A 16,491-nucleotide genomic window follows, 5' to 3' on the forward strand; every position below is an offset into this window, starting at 1 on the left:
CATTGCAGAATCAGTCATGCCTCCAGCTGTAATTTTTTTAATTGAAACGTGTAGCCAATATGTAATTACATAATGAGTGAATTTGGGACTTAATGAGGTTAATTGTAATGCTATTGCAGTGGTAATTAGTAAAATACCAAACTGCCAGCGGTCTGATGAAAACCTATGTGGTATATAATGTTTTGCCAAACTGTTAATTTAACTGATTAGCATTTACTTAATCACTTTAGCTTTGTACCTACATTACACTTAAGCTTAATTATCACCTTTTCTCCCATTGAGGTAATTACATATTGCCTGTATGTTTTAACTAAAGTTGGACAGCCAGAGGTATGGTTATAAGAGTTCTGCTTTTGGGACTGGGAGAGGGGCAGTTTTTTAAATGTTATATTACAGTACTAGTAAAAAGATAATTTTTTTATTTTAATGACATTTGCATGTAGGAAGTGAATCTTTAGCTGTTAATAACTTCGATTTAGACCATTTGAATAATGCCATTCAGTTTTAAGTAAGAATAACAGAGTGCTCTTAGCACACACAAGTTCTTCTTGTTTCACTGTTGCATTCATCACATTTGGGTTATCTGCCTGCAGGTAGCCCTCAGCCAGCCTGAATACCAGAGTCTTGGGATTTCTGTGTCGGATGCTGTCGCTTCTTCCATGATGTCAAGTCATCAGGGGTATAAAATATGCAGCCGACACCTTTACATCAGTCTTTCTTTCTGTGCAGTGCCCAAAGCAGAAGCAGTTCGCAAGTGCCGGTCAGCCAACTCCTGAAATTTTCATTTTCGAATTTCAACCCAGAAGTCTTCTAAAAGATAAATACCCTGTTGGGGATCCCTTTTTCTTGCTCGAACTGATGTCAGAAAAAAATAATTGTCTTTCCTGTGGAAAGCAAATACCTCATAGAGATTTTCATTCTTACTGTGTCACCTGTTTAGGCCCAGACCATGATGTCCCTCGCTTTCGGTTTTGTGCCTTGTTCAACGCCCGAACTATCTGTCGGGCAATTTTTGTAGCTAAATACTTTTGCTCTCAATCTCTGTACTCTGAAATGGTGTCAGTAAGCCATCAGACTACCGATCTTCTGAAAAAATGTAAGGATAAAGACAGAGACAGACCGCATAGGTCCAAAACTGCTGACAACATTACCATTAAGCAAGTCGCTAGTCCAACAGTACTCAGTGAGGCGCATTCACAGCCCCTGATACCTGCTTCTGCAGATTTGCAGGCCTCTACTGTGACCCATTCGGAGTCCGGTATGCTGCGAGTTGCTTCTTCGGGTATGGAAACTGTGCATGTCTCTACCTTGGATCAGTCTGGAGCCGCTGTGCTCAGGCCTACCGATTTTCATATTAAACCGACGACTTTGTTTCAAGCCAAAAATACTGAATTTTTCAGACCTAAAGTTTGCACTACGCCTAGGAAACAGATGACCAAAGTGCATTCTCAAGCCTACAGGCCTCGAAAACAAATGATTAGAATGGCTGAAGACCTTATTAACTTAATTAGGGGAAGCCAGCCTTCCCCCTCAGAGACCTAGAACTGATTTTCCTTCCTGATTTTTCTGATCAGGAATCTATCTCTGTTCCTTCTGACTACCAATTCATACCCTTATCTACCTATGAGGATTCTGATGCAGAGGATTCCATTCCCTCTGCTTCCCCTACAGAAGATTTTTCTTTCGGTGAAGCCCTGCATACCCTTAGGGAGCATTTCCACTGGGAAAGCCAGGACTACTCTCAGTCCAAAAAGAGACTCGGGGAATTTTTAAACCTGCCTCAGCACAGGTCTCTAGCTATCCCTCCTGTTCTGGAAATTGTAGATGATGTTTTCTTGGAATCCAGCCTTAACCTGGATACTTTGCCTCCAGCTCCCAGGAAACATGATGGGTACTATAGAGTACCCGACTCTCACAAATTCCTTTTCAAGAATCCTACTGCAGATCCAGAGACCATTTCCCAAGGACCAAAAGGCATTAAGGCTACTACTGCCAAGAATCCTACCCCTTCTGACAGAGATTCTAGGGCTTTAGACAGATGGGGTAAGAAGGTATACACCTCTGCTACTCTGGCCATTAGGGCTTTAAATTGCCACTTTCATATGTTAAAGTATCAGCAGCATATTATGGGGTTAATAAAACAGAAAATTATGTTGATTCCTGACTGTGCAGAACCCAAAGATTTACAAGAGCTAATGCATTCTGCTGACCAAGTTGGTAAAAATACTTTGCAGTGTGGTTTTGATGCTTTAGAAGCATCTTGTAGCGCTGCTGTCACTGGGTCTGTTCTTAGAAGGCATGCTTGGCTTAACTAACAAAACTTGCCAGATCATGTCAAAGCAAAATTACTGGATGCACCCTTAAACCAAAAGCGCCTATTTGGCAATAAAGCAGAAGTTGTTCTCAAAAGGATGGAGGAGGAAGCTAAATCTATGCAAACTGTTCAAGATTTCTTACAAGTACAGCCACCTAGATTCAGTAGGCATTGGCCTTCAAAGAACTGATCCTTTCCAGTCCCTTCCAGGCCTTCAGTCCAAACCCAGGGGCAGTAGACCCCCAAGACTTCAGTTTCAGGTTATGCACAGATCTAAGCAGTGGGGTGCTCCCACATCCAAAATGGAGTAGTAAGCCACCCCCTATGGAAAACTTGCACAATGACTTATCCTTAACTCCCCCCTGCTCAACTACTTGCACCTTTAGAAGGAAAACTCGCCATGCATGCAAAAAACTGGAAATACATTACCCAAGACAAATGGGTTTTAAACATTGTTTCCCTATGATACAGATTCCACTTCACTCGCTCCCAACCCTAAGTGGATGGCCAGACCTTCCCCCAAACGAGTGGGCGGAGGCCCAAAAGCAAGTACTTTCTCTCCTCAGCATCAAGGCTGTTCAGCCTGTCCCAGCAGAACAAAGGGGACAAGGCTTTTACTCAAGACTGTTCCTGGTTCCCAGAGAAGAAAACTGCTGGCGTCCTGTCCTGGATTTATCTATTCTCAGCACCTTTCTGGTGGTTCCAAAATTCAGAATGCTAACTCTCCAACAGCTGCTTCCTATGCTAGCCAAGGATGCTTGGCTGGCAACCCTAGACTTAAAGAAGCTTACCTGCACATCCCCATAAGGGAATCTGGCAGGAAATACCTTTGCTTCAGGGCAGGCTCCATGCACTAGCAGTTCTCTGCACTTCCCTTTGGCTTATCTACTGATCCCAGGATATTCACAAAGTGCCCATCTCTGCTTTTTGCTGGCAGAGAAGTATTCAGATTTACCCATACTTGGACGATTGCCTGATTCAAGTGGAAAGTCAGGACTTGCTGCTACAGCACCTGGCATTTGTAAAGAGACTTCTAACTTCACTGGGGTGTACCATCAATGAAAAGAAATCACACCTAGTACCCTTCCAGCAGATTGTATTCCTGGAAGCAAGCTTGAACACAACTTCCCAGATGGCATTCCTTACTCCAGAGAAACAAATTTTTTTTACAACTTACTTCAACCTGCTGGCCACCAAAACCCAGCTATCTGCAAGGAAAATACTGCAAGATCTGGTGTTCATGGCCTCTTGCATTCTGTTAATTCCATATGCAAGACTGCATATGAGGAAACCTCAGTGGTATCTAAAAAGTGTATGGTGTCAACATTCTCGGGACCTGGAAACAATAATTCCTGTCATTCCATGTCTAAGGGCAGAGTTCCTTTGGTGGGCAGAGGCCTGCAACCACAACAAGGGACTCTTTCACTCTACCCCCTGCCACCCAAACCCTAACAGATGCATCAGACTATGCATGGGGGGCTCATATGGCAGGGCAGTGCATTCAGGACAAATGGAACCCAAAGCACATGCACCTGCATATCAATCAAAAAGAAATGTTAGCTGTACAGAATGCTCTGACAGCCTTCAAAGGCCTTATTCTTCCAGGACAACTATTGGTAAAGACAAACAACACCACAGTTATGTGGTACATAAACAAGCAGGGGAGAACACATTCCTACCCAATCTGCAGACTAGCCATGGCTCTGTGGAACACAGCCTTGAGCAAACAAGTGCACCTACAAGCTCAGTTCCTGCCAGGCAAATTAAATTCACTGGCAGATGACTTGAGCATAAATCTCATGGACCCACACGAATGGAAACTGGAACCCAAAATATTCAAACTTTTGGGAAACAGATGGGGCACACGAGGTGGACCTGTTTGCTTCCCCTCAGAACTATCAGTTGAACAAATACTGCACCAGAACTCCCCACAGCCAAGCTTGGAAGGTGGATGCCCTGTCCTTTTCCCGGGAAAGCCTCTCAGTCTATGCCTTTCCCCTTCTGCCTCTCCTCTCGAAGGTTCTACTAAAGATCAAACAGGACAAGCCAAGGACAATCCTGATTACACCAGACTGGCCATGCCAGCACTGGTATACTCTTTTGCGCATTCTGACAGTTCTATAACCTTAGGCCCCATCCCTGCTGTCCCAGCAAGGGGGGGGGGGAAATTCTGCACCCTCCGCTTCAGTCCCTGAACCTTGCAGCCTGGCTAATCCCCTGAACTCACCTCTAGCAACTCGCAATAAGCAAGGTGCTGAATGTCCTTCTTGAGGCAAGGAGGACTAGTACTAGAAAATCCTATTCAGAAAAGTGGAAAAGATGCTGTTCTTGGAGCCAGTCTCAAGGAATGTGGCCCAACTGTGCCCAGCTTACCTCATATGCTAGATTACCTAACATAAATGCTCCACAAGTGCCTCTCCTTCTCTTCAATTAAGATTCATGTCTCTGCCATCTCAGCTCTTTATAATACTGAGCCACCCCTCTTCTCTCATCCTCTAGTAAAACTGCTCCTTAGAGGAGCCAAAATTTTAAGACTCCCCAGGAGAGCTCCCACTCCAGTCTGGGACCTTAACTTTGTATTGGAAAAACCTACACTTCCCCCCTTTGAACCGGCTGCTACAGCAGAGTTGAAATTCCTCTCATGGAAAACAGCTTTACTTCTAGCCATCACTTCAGCAAGAAGAGTGTCTGACCTGCAGGCCCTTATGGCAGTAGAATCCTTCATTATCTTACATGCGAACAGGGTTTCCCTGAGGACTAACCCATCTTTTATGCCCAAGGTGATGTCTAGTGTGGCTTTAAACCAGTCCATTCATTTGCCTACTTTTTTCCCCTAATCCTCAAAATAAAGGGGAAATGATGCTGCATTCTCTAGATGTGCACAGACAGCTTAGATTCTATTTGGACAGGGCTAAGCCTCTCAGAAAATCTGACCAGCTGCTAGTCAGCTTTGCTGCAGGGGCAGAGGGGAAGGCCATTTCAAAGCAAACCATATCTGAATTGATAGCACACTGCATCCATTTCTGCTACAAGCACCATGGAAAACCTACCCCACACGGGATAAGAACACATTCCACTAGGGTTACATCTACCTCTACTGCATTTCTCAGAGAAGTCCCTACCAGGGACATCCTGGAAGCTGCAACCTGGATCTCGGTACACACTTTCACCAGACATTACCACTTGCCAATCTTTTCTAAATCCAGAGCTGGATTTGCCACAGCAGTCTTACAGGGCCTGAGTGCCAGGCCTAATTCTTCTTAATCTACCTTTACCCTTCCTTAGCTTTGTGAATCAACCCAAATGTGATGACTGCAACAGTGAAACACGAAGAACCTAGTACAGTTGTGTACACTTACCATAAATGTAAATGTTCGAGTGTATTCACTATTGAAGTCCTGGTTACCCTCCCTCCAGCCCCCTGATTGTCTTCGCTTGCAACTATCCTTTTTGGTTTGGCATATCTTATACTATGTGCATATGCTTTTTGCTGGGGGTGATGTTCTTCGTGTTTCACTGTTGCAGTCATTACATTTGGGTTATCTGCTTTGCAGTAGCCCTCAGTCGGCCTGATTAACAAAGTCTTGGGTCCTGCGTTGGTTGCTGTCCCTTCTTCCATGACGTCAGGTCGTCAGGGGTATAAAACATGCAGCCAACGCCATTACATCAGTCTTTCTAGCCGTGCGGTGCCTGAAGCAGAAGCAGTTCGCAAGTGCCAAGTGTCGGCAGACTCCTGAAATTTTCGTTTTCGAGTTTCAGAACCGAAGTCTTCAACTAAAGCCAAGTACCCCGTTGGGGAAACTTTTTCTTGCTCCTTCCCGATGTCAGTAAAAGTTAATAATTGCATTACTTGTGGAAAGCAAATACCTCACAAAGATTTTCATTCATACTGTACTCCTTGCCTAGGCCCTGACCACAACGTGCCTTGCTGTCGGTTTTGTGCTTTATTTTGACAGCGCACTATCCATCGTCTGTATATTTTCACTTCTAAATATTTCGGTTTTTGGTTTAATTTTGGTTTAATTATCCAGAATGTCATCTGTTAGCCTTCTGACTACCGGGATTCCGAAAAAACGCAAAGATGAAGACAGAGACAGGCCGCCGAGGTCCAAAGCTGCCAACAACGCTTCTCCTAAGCCAGTCACCAGTTCGCAGGTACTCAGTGAGGTGCTTTCGCAGCCCCTGATACCCACTACTTCTGACTCGCAGGCCTCTACTGAGACCCATTCAGAGTCCAGTATGCTGCGAGATGCTTCAGCTGTGGAACCTGTGGATGTCTCTACCTTGGATGGGTCCGGAGCCGCTGTGCAGGCACTGGCTTCTGAGGGTGTATTCAGGCCTACGGACGTGCATATTAAATCGACGCCTCCTCCTTCATTTAGGCCAAAATCTCTAACCATGCCTAAGAAACTGACGCCAGGCTGCATGCTCTAACCTATATACCTAAGAAAACAAATAAGAATGGCTGAAGATCTTATGATTCTAATCAGGGGAAGCCAACCTCCCCCTTCTAAGAGACCTAGGGCTGAAGTTGTTTATGAATCTTCTGAACAGGATTCTGATTTTTCTGAATTTTCTGATGGTCTGGATTTGCCCTTGTCTACTTATGAGGATTCTGATGCAGAGGACTCTATTCCCTCTGCTTCCCCTCCAGAGGATTTTTCTTTTGGTGAAACCTTACATACTCCAAGGGAGCATTTCCACTGGGAAAGCCAGGATTTTTCTGATTCTAAAAAGAGGCTTAGGGATTTCTTACTCCTGCCTCAGCATAGGCCTTTAGCTATACCTCCTACACTAGACATTGTTGTTGATGCCTTTTCAGAGTCTAGTTTGGCCCCTGATTTTTTGCCTCCTGTTCTCAGAAAACCTGACATATATTACAGGGTTCCTGATACTCACAAGTTCCTTTTTAAAAATCCTGTTGCAGATCCAGAGACTGCTTCACAGGGACCCAAGGGCATTAAGGCTTCTACTGCTAAAAATCCTACCCCCTTTGATAGAGACTCCAGGGCGCTGGATAGATGGGATAAGAAAGTTTACACTTCTGCATCCTTGGCCATTAGGGCTTTAAACTGCCAGTTTCATATGTTAACATATCAACAACATGTTATTGGATTACTTAAACAGAAAATGATGTTAATGCCGGACTGTGCTGAAAATAAAGAATTACAGGATTTAATGCATTCTGCTGAACAGGTTGGAAGATATGCTTTGCAATGTGGATTTGATTCATTAGAGGCCTCTTGCAGGGTTGCTGTTACTGGGTCTCTGCTCATAAGGCATGCTTGGCTTAAGGAGCAATCTTTGCCAGATCATGTTAAAGCTAAATTGTTGGATGCTTCCTTAAATCAGGACTGCCTGTTTGGCAACAAGGCTGAGGAAGTTCTTAAAAAGATGGAAGATAAAGCTAAATCTATGCAAACTGTTAAAGATTTCTTACAAGTTCAGTCTCCTAGATTTAGTAGGCACTGGCCCTCTAAAAATTGGTCCTTTTCCAGCCCCTTCCAGGTCTTCTCAAGATAAACCCAGACACAGCAGAAACCCCAGGTTTCAGTCCCAAGGGACACACAAGACTAGGCAGTGGGGGGTTTCCACACCCAAACCTGGGAGCAGCAAGACTCCCCCTATGGAAAACCGTCTCAATAACTTGCTTTTAAGACTTCCAAGCACTTCCCAACTGAATGATCCTTTAAGCGGAACGATTGGTCTGCAAGCCAAAAACTGGGAACTCGTTACCCAGGACAAATGGGTTCCAAATAGTGTCCCAAGGATCTACCCCCAAATCAGTGGGCAGAGGCCCAAAATCAGGTACTCTCTCTTAAACATGGGGGCTATGCAGTTGGTACCAGAAGAGGAAAAGAGACAAGGTTTCTATTAGAGACTTTTCCTGGTACCCAGAAAAGGCAATGCATGGCATCCTATCCTGGACCTTTCCATTCTAAACACCTTTCTGGTCATTCAAAATTCAAAATGCTGACTCTTCACCAGCTGCTTCCTATGCTAGGCAAGGATGCATGGTTGGCAACAATGGACTTAAAAGAGACATACCTGCACATAACTATCAGGGAGTCTTGCAGAAGATACCTACGCTTCAAAGCAGGCTACATACACGGTCAGTTCTCTGCACTGCCCTTTGGCTTATCTACTGCGACCTGGGTATTCACAAAATGCCTAGCTCCAGTTATTGCATTTTGCAGGCAAAGAAATATTCAAATATACCCATACTTGGATGATTGTCCTTGCTTTCTGCCTGAATTAGACATTCTCTTCAATCATCTGGCCTTTGTTCAAAGGGTACTGACTTGTCTGGGGTTCACCATAAACGAAAAGAAATCCCACTTGGTACCCTGTCAGGAAATTATATTCCTGGGAGCAAGCTTGAATACAACTTCTCAGATGGCTTTCCTCACACCATAGAAATGGATACATTTGACAACTTACTTCAAACAAGTGGCCACAAAAACCCAGCTATCTGCAAGGCAAATACTGCAAGCTTGGGGTTCATGGCCTCATGTATTCTTCTAATTCCATATGCAAGGCTGCATATGACAAAACTACAATGGTATCTCAAAAGCCTATGGTGTCAACTTTCACAGGATCTGGAAGCAAGGATTCCTATCATACCTTGTCTACGCCTAGAGTTCCTTTGGTGGGCAGAGGCCTGCCACCAAAACGGGGGACTTTCATTCACATTACCCCCGCCAAACAAATCTTAACAGATGCATCAGACTATGCATGGGGGGCTCACCTGGCAGGGAAGTGCATTCAGGGCAAATGGAATCCAAATCAAATGCAGCTGCACATAAATCAAAAGGAAATGTTAGCTGTACAGAATGCCCTGACAGTCTTAAAGGACCACATTCTTCCAGGACAACTAATGGTAAAGACTGACAGCACCACTGTCATGTGGTACATAAACAAGCAGGGGGGTACACATTCTTACCCCTTCTGCAGACTAGCCATGGCATTGTGGAACACAACCTTGAGCTGCCAAGTGAATCTGCAAGCTCAATTCCTGCCAGGAAAACTAAATACACTGGCAGATGGACTAAGCAGAAACCTCATGGACCCACACAAATGGAAACTGGAACCAAGGATTTTCAACATGTTGACAAGCAAATGGGGGGGGGGGGAGTCCAGATATAGACCTGTTTGCCTCCCCCCAGAACCATCAACTGGACAAATTTTGCACAAGGATCCCCCATAAACAAGCTTGGAAAGTGGATGCTCTATCCTTCAGCTGGAAAAACCTATCAGCTTATGCCTTTCCTCCTCTGCCTCTGCTCTCCAAAGTACTACTAAAGATCAAACAGGACAAGCCAAGGACAATTTTAATTGCACCAGATTGGCCTCGCCAACACTGGTACCCACTCTTGCGCAGTGTGTCATGCTTGGCTCCATGGCACCTGCCTCAAACTCCTTCCCTGTTGTCTCAGCAGGAGAACATGTTTATGCACCCTCAGCTGCAAAACCCTGAACCTAGGAGCCTGGCCAATTACCTAATCTCTCCTTTACCATCCCTCAGTAAATCAGTGATGGATATCATTTTAGATGCAAGGAGGCCTAGTAATAGAAAAGCTTATGCTGCAAAATGGAAAAGATTCTGTGCTTTGAACCAGTTTCAAGGAATGAATGCAGCAGTGCCCAATTTACCTCAGATTCTACAATACTTAACTGTGATGCTTCATAAGGGCTTGTCTTTTTCCTCCATCAAAATTCATGCCTCAGCCATTTCAGCTCATTATAGCACAGAGCCTCCCCTTTTCTCTCACCAACTGCTCATGCAGTTCCTCAGAGGGGCCAAAAATCTAAGGCCACACAGGAGAGCTCCAACTCCAGCCTGGGATCTTAACTTTGTCTTGGAGAAACTCACTCTTCCTCCCTTCGAGCCATCTGCTACTGCAGATTTAAAATTTCTTTCCTGGAAAACAGCTTTCCTTTTGGCAATCACTTCTGCAAGAAGGGTATCTGAATTACAGGCCCTTATGGCAGTGGAACTTTTCATAATCTTTCATGCAGAACTACCTTTTTTCATAACCCACAGAACAAAAGAGGAACAGATACTGCACTCTTTAGATGTGCATAGACAACTTAGATCCTACTTGGACAGGACTAAACCTCAAAGGAAATCTGAACTACTAGTGGTGGCATTTGCTGCAGGGACAGAGGGGAAAGCTATTTCAAAACAAACCATTTCAAAATGGATAGGCCACTGCATTCATTTCCGCTATAAGCACCGTGGAAAACCTATCCCACAGATCATCAGACCCCATTCAACCAGGGCTGCATCCACCTCTACAGCCTTTCTCAGGGGAGTCCCTACTAGGGACATCTTAGAAGCTGCTACTTGGAGTTCTGTACATACTTTCACCAAGCATTACCATTTGCCAATTTTCTCTAAATCCAGGGCTGGTTTTGCCACTGCAGACTTGCAGGGCCTTATAGCTGGTCCTAATTCTGTTTAAATTCATCCTCCCAACCTTAGCTTTGGGAATCTACCCCAAATGTAATGACTGCAACAGTGAAACACGAAGAACATAGTACAGTTGTGAACACTTACCATAAATGTAGATGTTGGTGTATTCACTTTTGCAGTCCTGGTTACCCTCCCTCCAACCCCCTTTCTTTTGGCTATACCTCTTCTCTCACTTACTATGCTCTAAAAGCTTTTTGGTGTATTTGCTTTTCTGTTAGAGGTCTATCCTTGTATTTATAGATTTAATTGCTTCCTGTTAGGGGGCACCTGACATCTGGGGCAAGAAAAACTGATGTAATGACGTTGGCTGCATGTTTTATACCCCTGACGACCTGACGTCGTGGAAGAAGGGACAGCAACCAATGCAGGACCCAAGACTTTGTTAATCAGGCCAACTGAGGGCTTCTGCAAAACAGATAAACCAAATGTAATGACTGTAACAGTAAATACACTCGAACATCTACATTTATGGTAAGTGTACACAACTGTACTTTCCATACCATGTAATTGATTCCTATTTTGGGGGCACCTGACTTCTGGGGTAAGAAAAACTTGATGTAATGGCATCGTCTGCATGTTTTATTCCCCTGATGACTTGACATCATGGAAAAAGCGACAGCATGTGATGCAGAAATCCCAAGACTCTGGTATTCAGGCCGGCTGAGGGCTTACCCGCAGGCAGATAACTCAAATGTGAGGACTGCAACAGTGAATACACTTGAACATCTACATTTATGGTAAGTTTACACAACTGTACTTTCTGTTCTGTTTATACTTTTCCTCTAAGGTCTGCTCTCATTTTAGTGTTTGCTGTAAAGTTATAAAATAATTCAGCGTCTTTACAGCACACATTAAAATGAATGCTGCTCTTCTTAAACTTGGCTGAAAGCATCACCACTATAACGTATCCTGTTACTCCTATCATATTTGTCAACACAACTTTCATCTACTTGTGCCCTAGCATTCTCTATTTCTCTGCTCTTACTCTGTGTAATTTGTCCTCGTCTCCTCTCATGCATCTCCTTTTAAGTTTCTCCCTTTCTCTCACACTACTCTTGCCTTCCTTCATTCTCCATCTCTTTCACCCTGCTCTTCCTTTATATATAACATTCTGACCTGCTCTCAGACATCTCACTCGTTTGATTCTGCGGCTCACCTACATGCAGATGTATGTTTTATACTCTATCTTACTCACATTTTCTTTTCTTTTCTTAAATAGCATGAAAGTCTCACTGAAAATGTGTTAAATGTATATTCTGGACAGCATTATTTTTTTGTACATTTCTTTTTCAAAAATGTATTTATTCTTACCTAAATGTATATAATATAAAGTTTAATACTACATACTTTGTTTTATGTAATTTATGTGATTGGAACTTTTCTTTCCAGGCCTGTGCTGAAAATGGGTTTTCTTGACCAGTTTGAATTTCCCAATAAACAAATGTCAGTAATTACAGCAGCACGGCAACAATTCCTTGGCACATGCACCTATTCATTATTATTTACAGTGCAGCCAGGTGTTGACCTGAGTGTTTTTAATTGCATTTCACTATGTATGATCCCAACACTTGTGAATAAGCTTCAGAAATACTAAAATGGAGAAGAGTGCAAGAACATCTATCTGTATACCTACTTGTATTAGAGAAATTTGGGCAATAATTACAATGTTTTTTGCATTGTGCCTTTTTTTTTTTCCTCCATCCAGGCCTTCATAAGTGGTGGAGGCGAAGCTGATGTATATGTTGTGATGTGTAGGACTGGTGTTAAGGGGTCCAAAGGCATCTCGTGTGTGGTGGTTGAGAAAGGGACACCTGGTCTGTCATTTGGAAAGAAGGAAAAAAAGGTGAGTATTTTGGTATTGAAAAAGCACTTAATACTTCACTGCAGCAGCCCTTACTTTGATGGGTTAGATTTTAAATGATGGCTATAGGGAGAAACTGAAAAAAATGATATTTTCTGTGTAGTAGTAATGTCTCCTACATTAGTTTTTGTCTGTAGCCAGGCAACTGAATTAACTTTTTTATCCATTACCCATTTTAAAAGACAAAGACCAGCTGAATTAATGTAGAAATGTCTGTATGTGATTAACAGGTTATAATGGCAAGTGTTGCTCTGAACTTGCTGGACTTAAATACAGGTCACAGATTTAAAATATACAATCGCTGGATTACACAAACATTTGCTGTGCAGGAACTGTGAGTAAAACACATCCCCTGTGATCAATAGTCTCCATACCCTTTCAGAGGATGTTTATAAAATGTCAAACTTAATTGCTTACACACAGGACCACACAGCAGAAATACTCCCCCATCCCCCACACACGTCATTCGAGGTGGTCCTTTCTCCCTTTAGTTACATCTACTGATTGCAGTGTTACAGCTGTGGAGAGAGGAGAAGCACCCTGGAAATGTGTGTAGAGTAGCCGCATTGTGGTGATGGTGTTACAGATATAAAATGCAGTCCAAAAAAAGTAGAATGGGTGAAGTGGGTATGGAGTATGGGTCATAACACCCAGTCAAATGATTATCTCTCCTTATTATGTAAGTAGTCAATTTATTTATTTTATTTATTACAGTTTGATGACCGGGGAAGTCCACTGGGCTTTGAAAGGCCCATTTTCATTGGAGGCCCAGGGAGATGAGCTCCATGATGCAATTAAAGTAACGACAAATTACAATTCAAAAACGTCAAAATATTATCAGTAGCAAGTTAGATCCATCATTTAGAGGGCATTGTTCAAAACAACAGACATATAGTACAACGTAGTGAATTTAGCTGTTCAAAAACGACAGACATACAGTACATGTTACAGTACACCTTAGTGAATTTAGCTGTTCAAAAACAGACATACAGTACATGTTACAGTACAACTTAGAGAATTTAGCTCAAGTCAAATACAGTTTAAAGTCTTAAGCAGACTATATTCACATTTGTGCAAGTGGATCACCTCACAACTGGCAGTAGGATTACGGAAGAGTAGACGATGATTTACATATGGAATTCAATCACAGAATCTGTCTTTGTCCCATGTCTGCTTATGTCATGAATGCTCTTTGACAAAAATATAGTCCTTTTCTTAAACATATTATACAAGTTGTTAGTGTTATGTTTACTGCTTCTGCTGATAGAACAGTACTACTCCTACATTTACATTACATTTGCTTTACAGAAGAACGCAGGAAAAATTATGTTCATAGGTAGGTACTAGGCTATCGGTCCTGGGGCCTATATAAGCCTAGCCAAAATGGTTCCCTGGCTTTCGCCACCCCTGTCAAGCAGTGCCGCAGAAGTGATCCCCGGGGTGAATTTTCTATTTCCCATCCAGTCATCAAGATTTTTCTTAGAGGACCAATGAAGAGCTTTGGTTGACATGAATGGGTAGTTTGTTCCAGAGAATGGGAATTGTCTGGGACAGGAATCTAGCCCTCCAGCATGTTCTGTTTATTGTGGTGACAAGGTTTAGGTCCCTGAAGCATGCAATTTGGACAGATTGGGATTTCCTTAAGTGTAGCATGTCCAACAGCTCTGGGTTTGACATAGCTTTGTATGTTAGGCAGAGATCGCCTCTGAGTAGGCAATATGCGACAGAGTAGAGCTGGAGTTTTTTGAGATGGTCTGCGTATGGCATCTCTTTTAGGCTGGTAATTTTCTTACTGAGGTATTTTTGTAGCCTTTCCAATTGTTGTAGGTGTCTTGTGAGATGTATGCCAATTGGGCATTGTACTCTATAATGGGTCTGATGAGGGATGAGTAGAGAGGAACGATGACCTCTTTTTTTCTAGAGGCGAACCCTTTCTTTATGAGGTGTGCCACATAGAAGGATTTCCTGACTACTGTGGCAATGTTATCAAAGGAGAGACTACTGTCCACCTGTGTCCCAAGGTCTCTTATACTTTCAGTGTTTAGTGAGCTACCGCCTATGTGGTAGTTCATGGGTGCCGAGTTTTCCCAAAGGGGATGACAGTGCTCGTCTTGACATTCAGCTTGAGGCCATGACGTTGACACCAAGCATCTGTCTCTCTGAGGCCCTTTTGTAGAATGTCTCCATCATTAGGTGATTCTATTATGGCTGCCAGTTTGCAGTTATCTGTGAACTTGGTTAGCCAAAGACCTTCTGTGTTGGCCTGCATTTCAGAGAACTAGATGCTGAACAGGAGAAGGAGCAAGGGCCTTAACCCTGTGGTACTCCACTCGTCACTGGTCTGAAGTCGAACTCTGAGTCGGCTACTTTTACTGTGTAGGTTCTGTCAGTGAGCCAGTTGGCCAACCATCTTTGTGGCACAGGGATTTATGCCCAGTTTAGTGAGTTTATCTATAATTCCAGAGTTGGGGGGTGGTATCGAAAGCCTTGGCAAGGTCAAGATAGGCTGTGTGCACTACCTTGCCCTCGTCTACGACTCTAGTGACTGCTTCAAAGAAGTCAATCAGTTTTAGTAGACATGATCTACCTTTTACAAACCCAAACTGAGTGGGGTCCAGGGTTTGAAGGTTACCTATGTTTTTGTTTATAAGCTCCAAGATGATATGTTCCGTGGCCTTGCAGACCAGGCTCGTCAGGCAAATGGGGTGGTAGTTTCTCGGGTCCATGGTGGCACCCCCTTTGTGGAGTGGGATAATCGTTGCTGTGCGCCATTCAGTAGGCACATAGCTTTGGTGTGAGGATATGATTGAACATGGTACTTAGGTGGGGTGCCAGTTCATTCTGTAGTTCATCCAGTACGCAGCCTGAGATGTCTGGTCCCATGGATGCTGCGTTCTTGGCTTTGGAGAGTGCTATCTTTACTTGTTTATCCGTGATTACTGGGGCTTTGCATTCTTCCGGTATTAAGATGGGCCCTTTGGAGGGGGGGGGGTAAAGTTAGCACTGAACCTTATCTGCCAGAATGTTGGCAATATTGGTTGGTTTTGTATATTTAGTACCATTGTGCTGTAGCTCAGAGCAGATCTGAGTGTTGCCCTTGAGATTCTTGACATAGCTGGAGAATGCTTTGTGCTTGCTTTGGAATCGGTGGCGATTTTTATTTTCATAACTGGCTTTGGAGGATTTTATGAGGGATCTCAGCTTCTTACTGAGGCTGACAAGGGAGTTCCTCCAATCTTGGGATTTTACTCTTTTTTGCAACAGATTCTTCCTTCTGTTGTAGAGTTTGTTTATGGCAGGGGACCACCAGATCGGCTTCCTTTTTTGGAGGATAGCATCTTGGTTCTGTTGGGGATGGCACGATCCATGTACTCACTCGTGTATGTGCTTATACAGTGCATTTGTGTAAGATTCAGCAGTCGTACCTCTATTTTCTTTCTGCATGGGTGTCGTGAAGTTTGCTACTTCTGTATTGAGAAGCATGAAGTTGGCTTTGGGGTGGTTTCTGACAGGGGTTTCCTTAATGGTGGGTGGGATATGGATATCTAGGGTGATTAGCTTGTGGTCGGATCTGACCAGCGAGGAGTTGACCTCTGGTGTGGAACACCGGTTACCCATATTGGTAATGACCAGGTCCAGGGTATTGCTGCCCCTGGTGGGGGTGTGGACAAGCTGATCTAAGGTGATGGAATTTATGAATTCCAGAAAACGTTGAGTGAATGAGCAAGTACATGAGTAGTTTTCCCAATTGATGGTGGGGTAGTTGAAATCACCCATAATTAAGGTATTGGGTTGTACCTTAATATTTTCCAGTATCTTAAGAAATGAAGAGTGGGAATT

The 16,491-nt window shown here is 43.5% G+C and overlaps 1 protein-coding gene across 2 annotated transcripts in view; it reads left to right on the forward strand.

The window, feature by feature from the left end:
* Positions 1–16,491, forward strand: part of ACAD8 (acyl-CoA dehydrogenase family member 8) — a 599,439-nt gene that overhangs the window by 309,744 nt on the left and 273,204 nt on the right. For both annotated transcript variants that reach the window (XM_044081167.1, XM_044081168.1), the window contains exon 6: positions 12,496–12,633. In XM_044081167.1, coding sequence (XP_043937102.1) covers positions 12,496–12,633 — 138 coding nt within the window. The remainder of the gene's footprint in view (positions 1–12,495; positions 12,634–16,491) is intronic.

This window comes from Protopterus annectens, chromosome 8.part0, assembly GCF_019279795.1.
Source record: "Protopterus annectens isolate FY-2018-M chromosome 8.part0, PAN1.0, whole genome shotgun sequence".
NCBI lineage: Eukaryota > Metazoa > Chordata > Ceratodontiformes > Protopteridae > Protopterus > Protopterus annectens.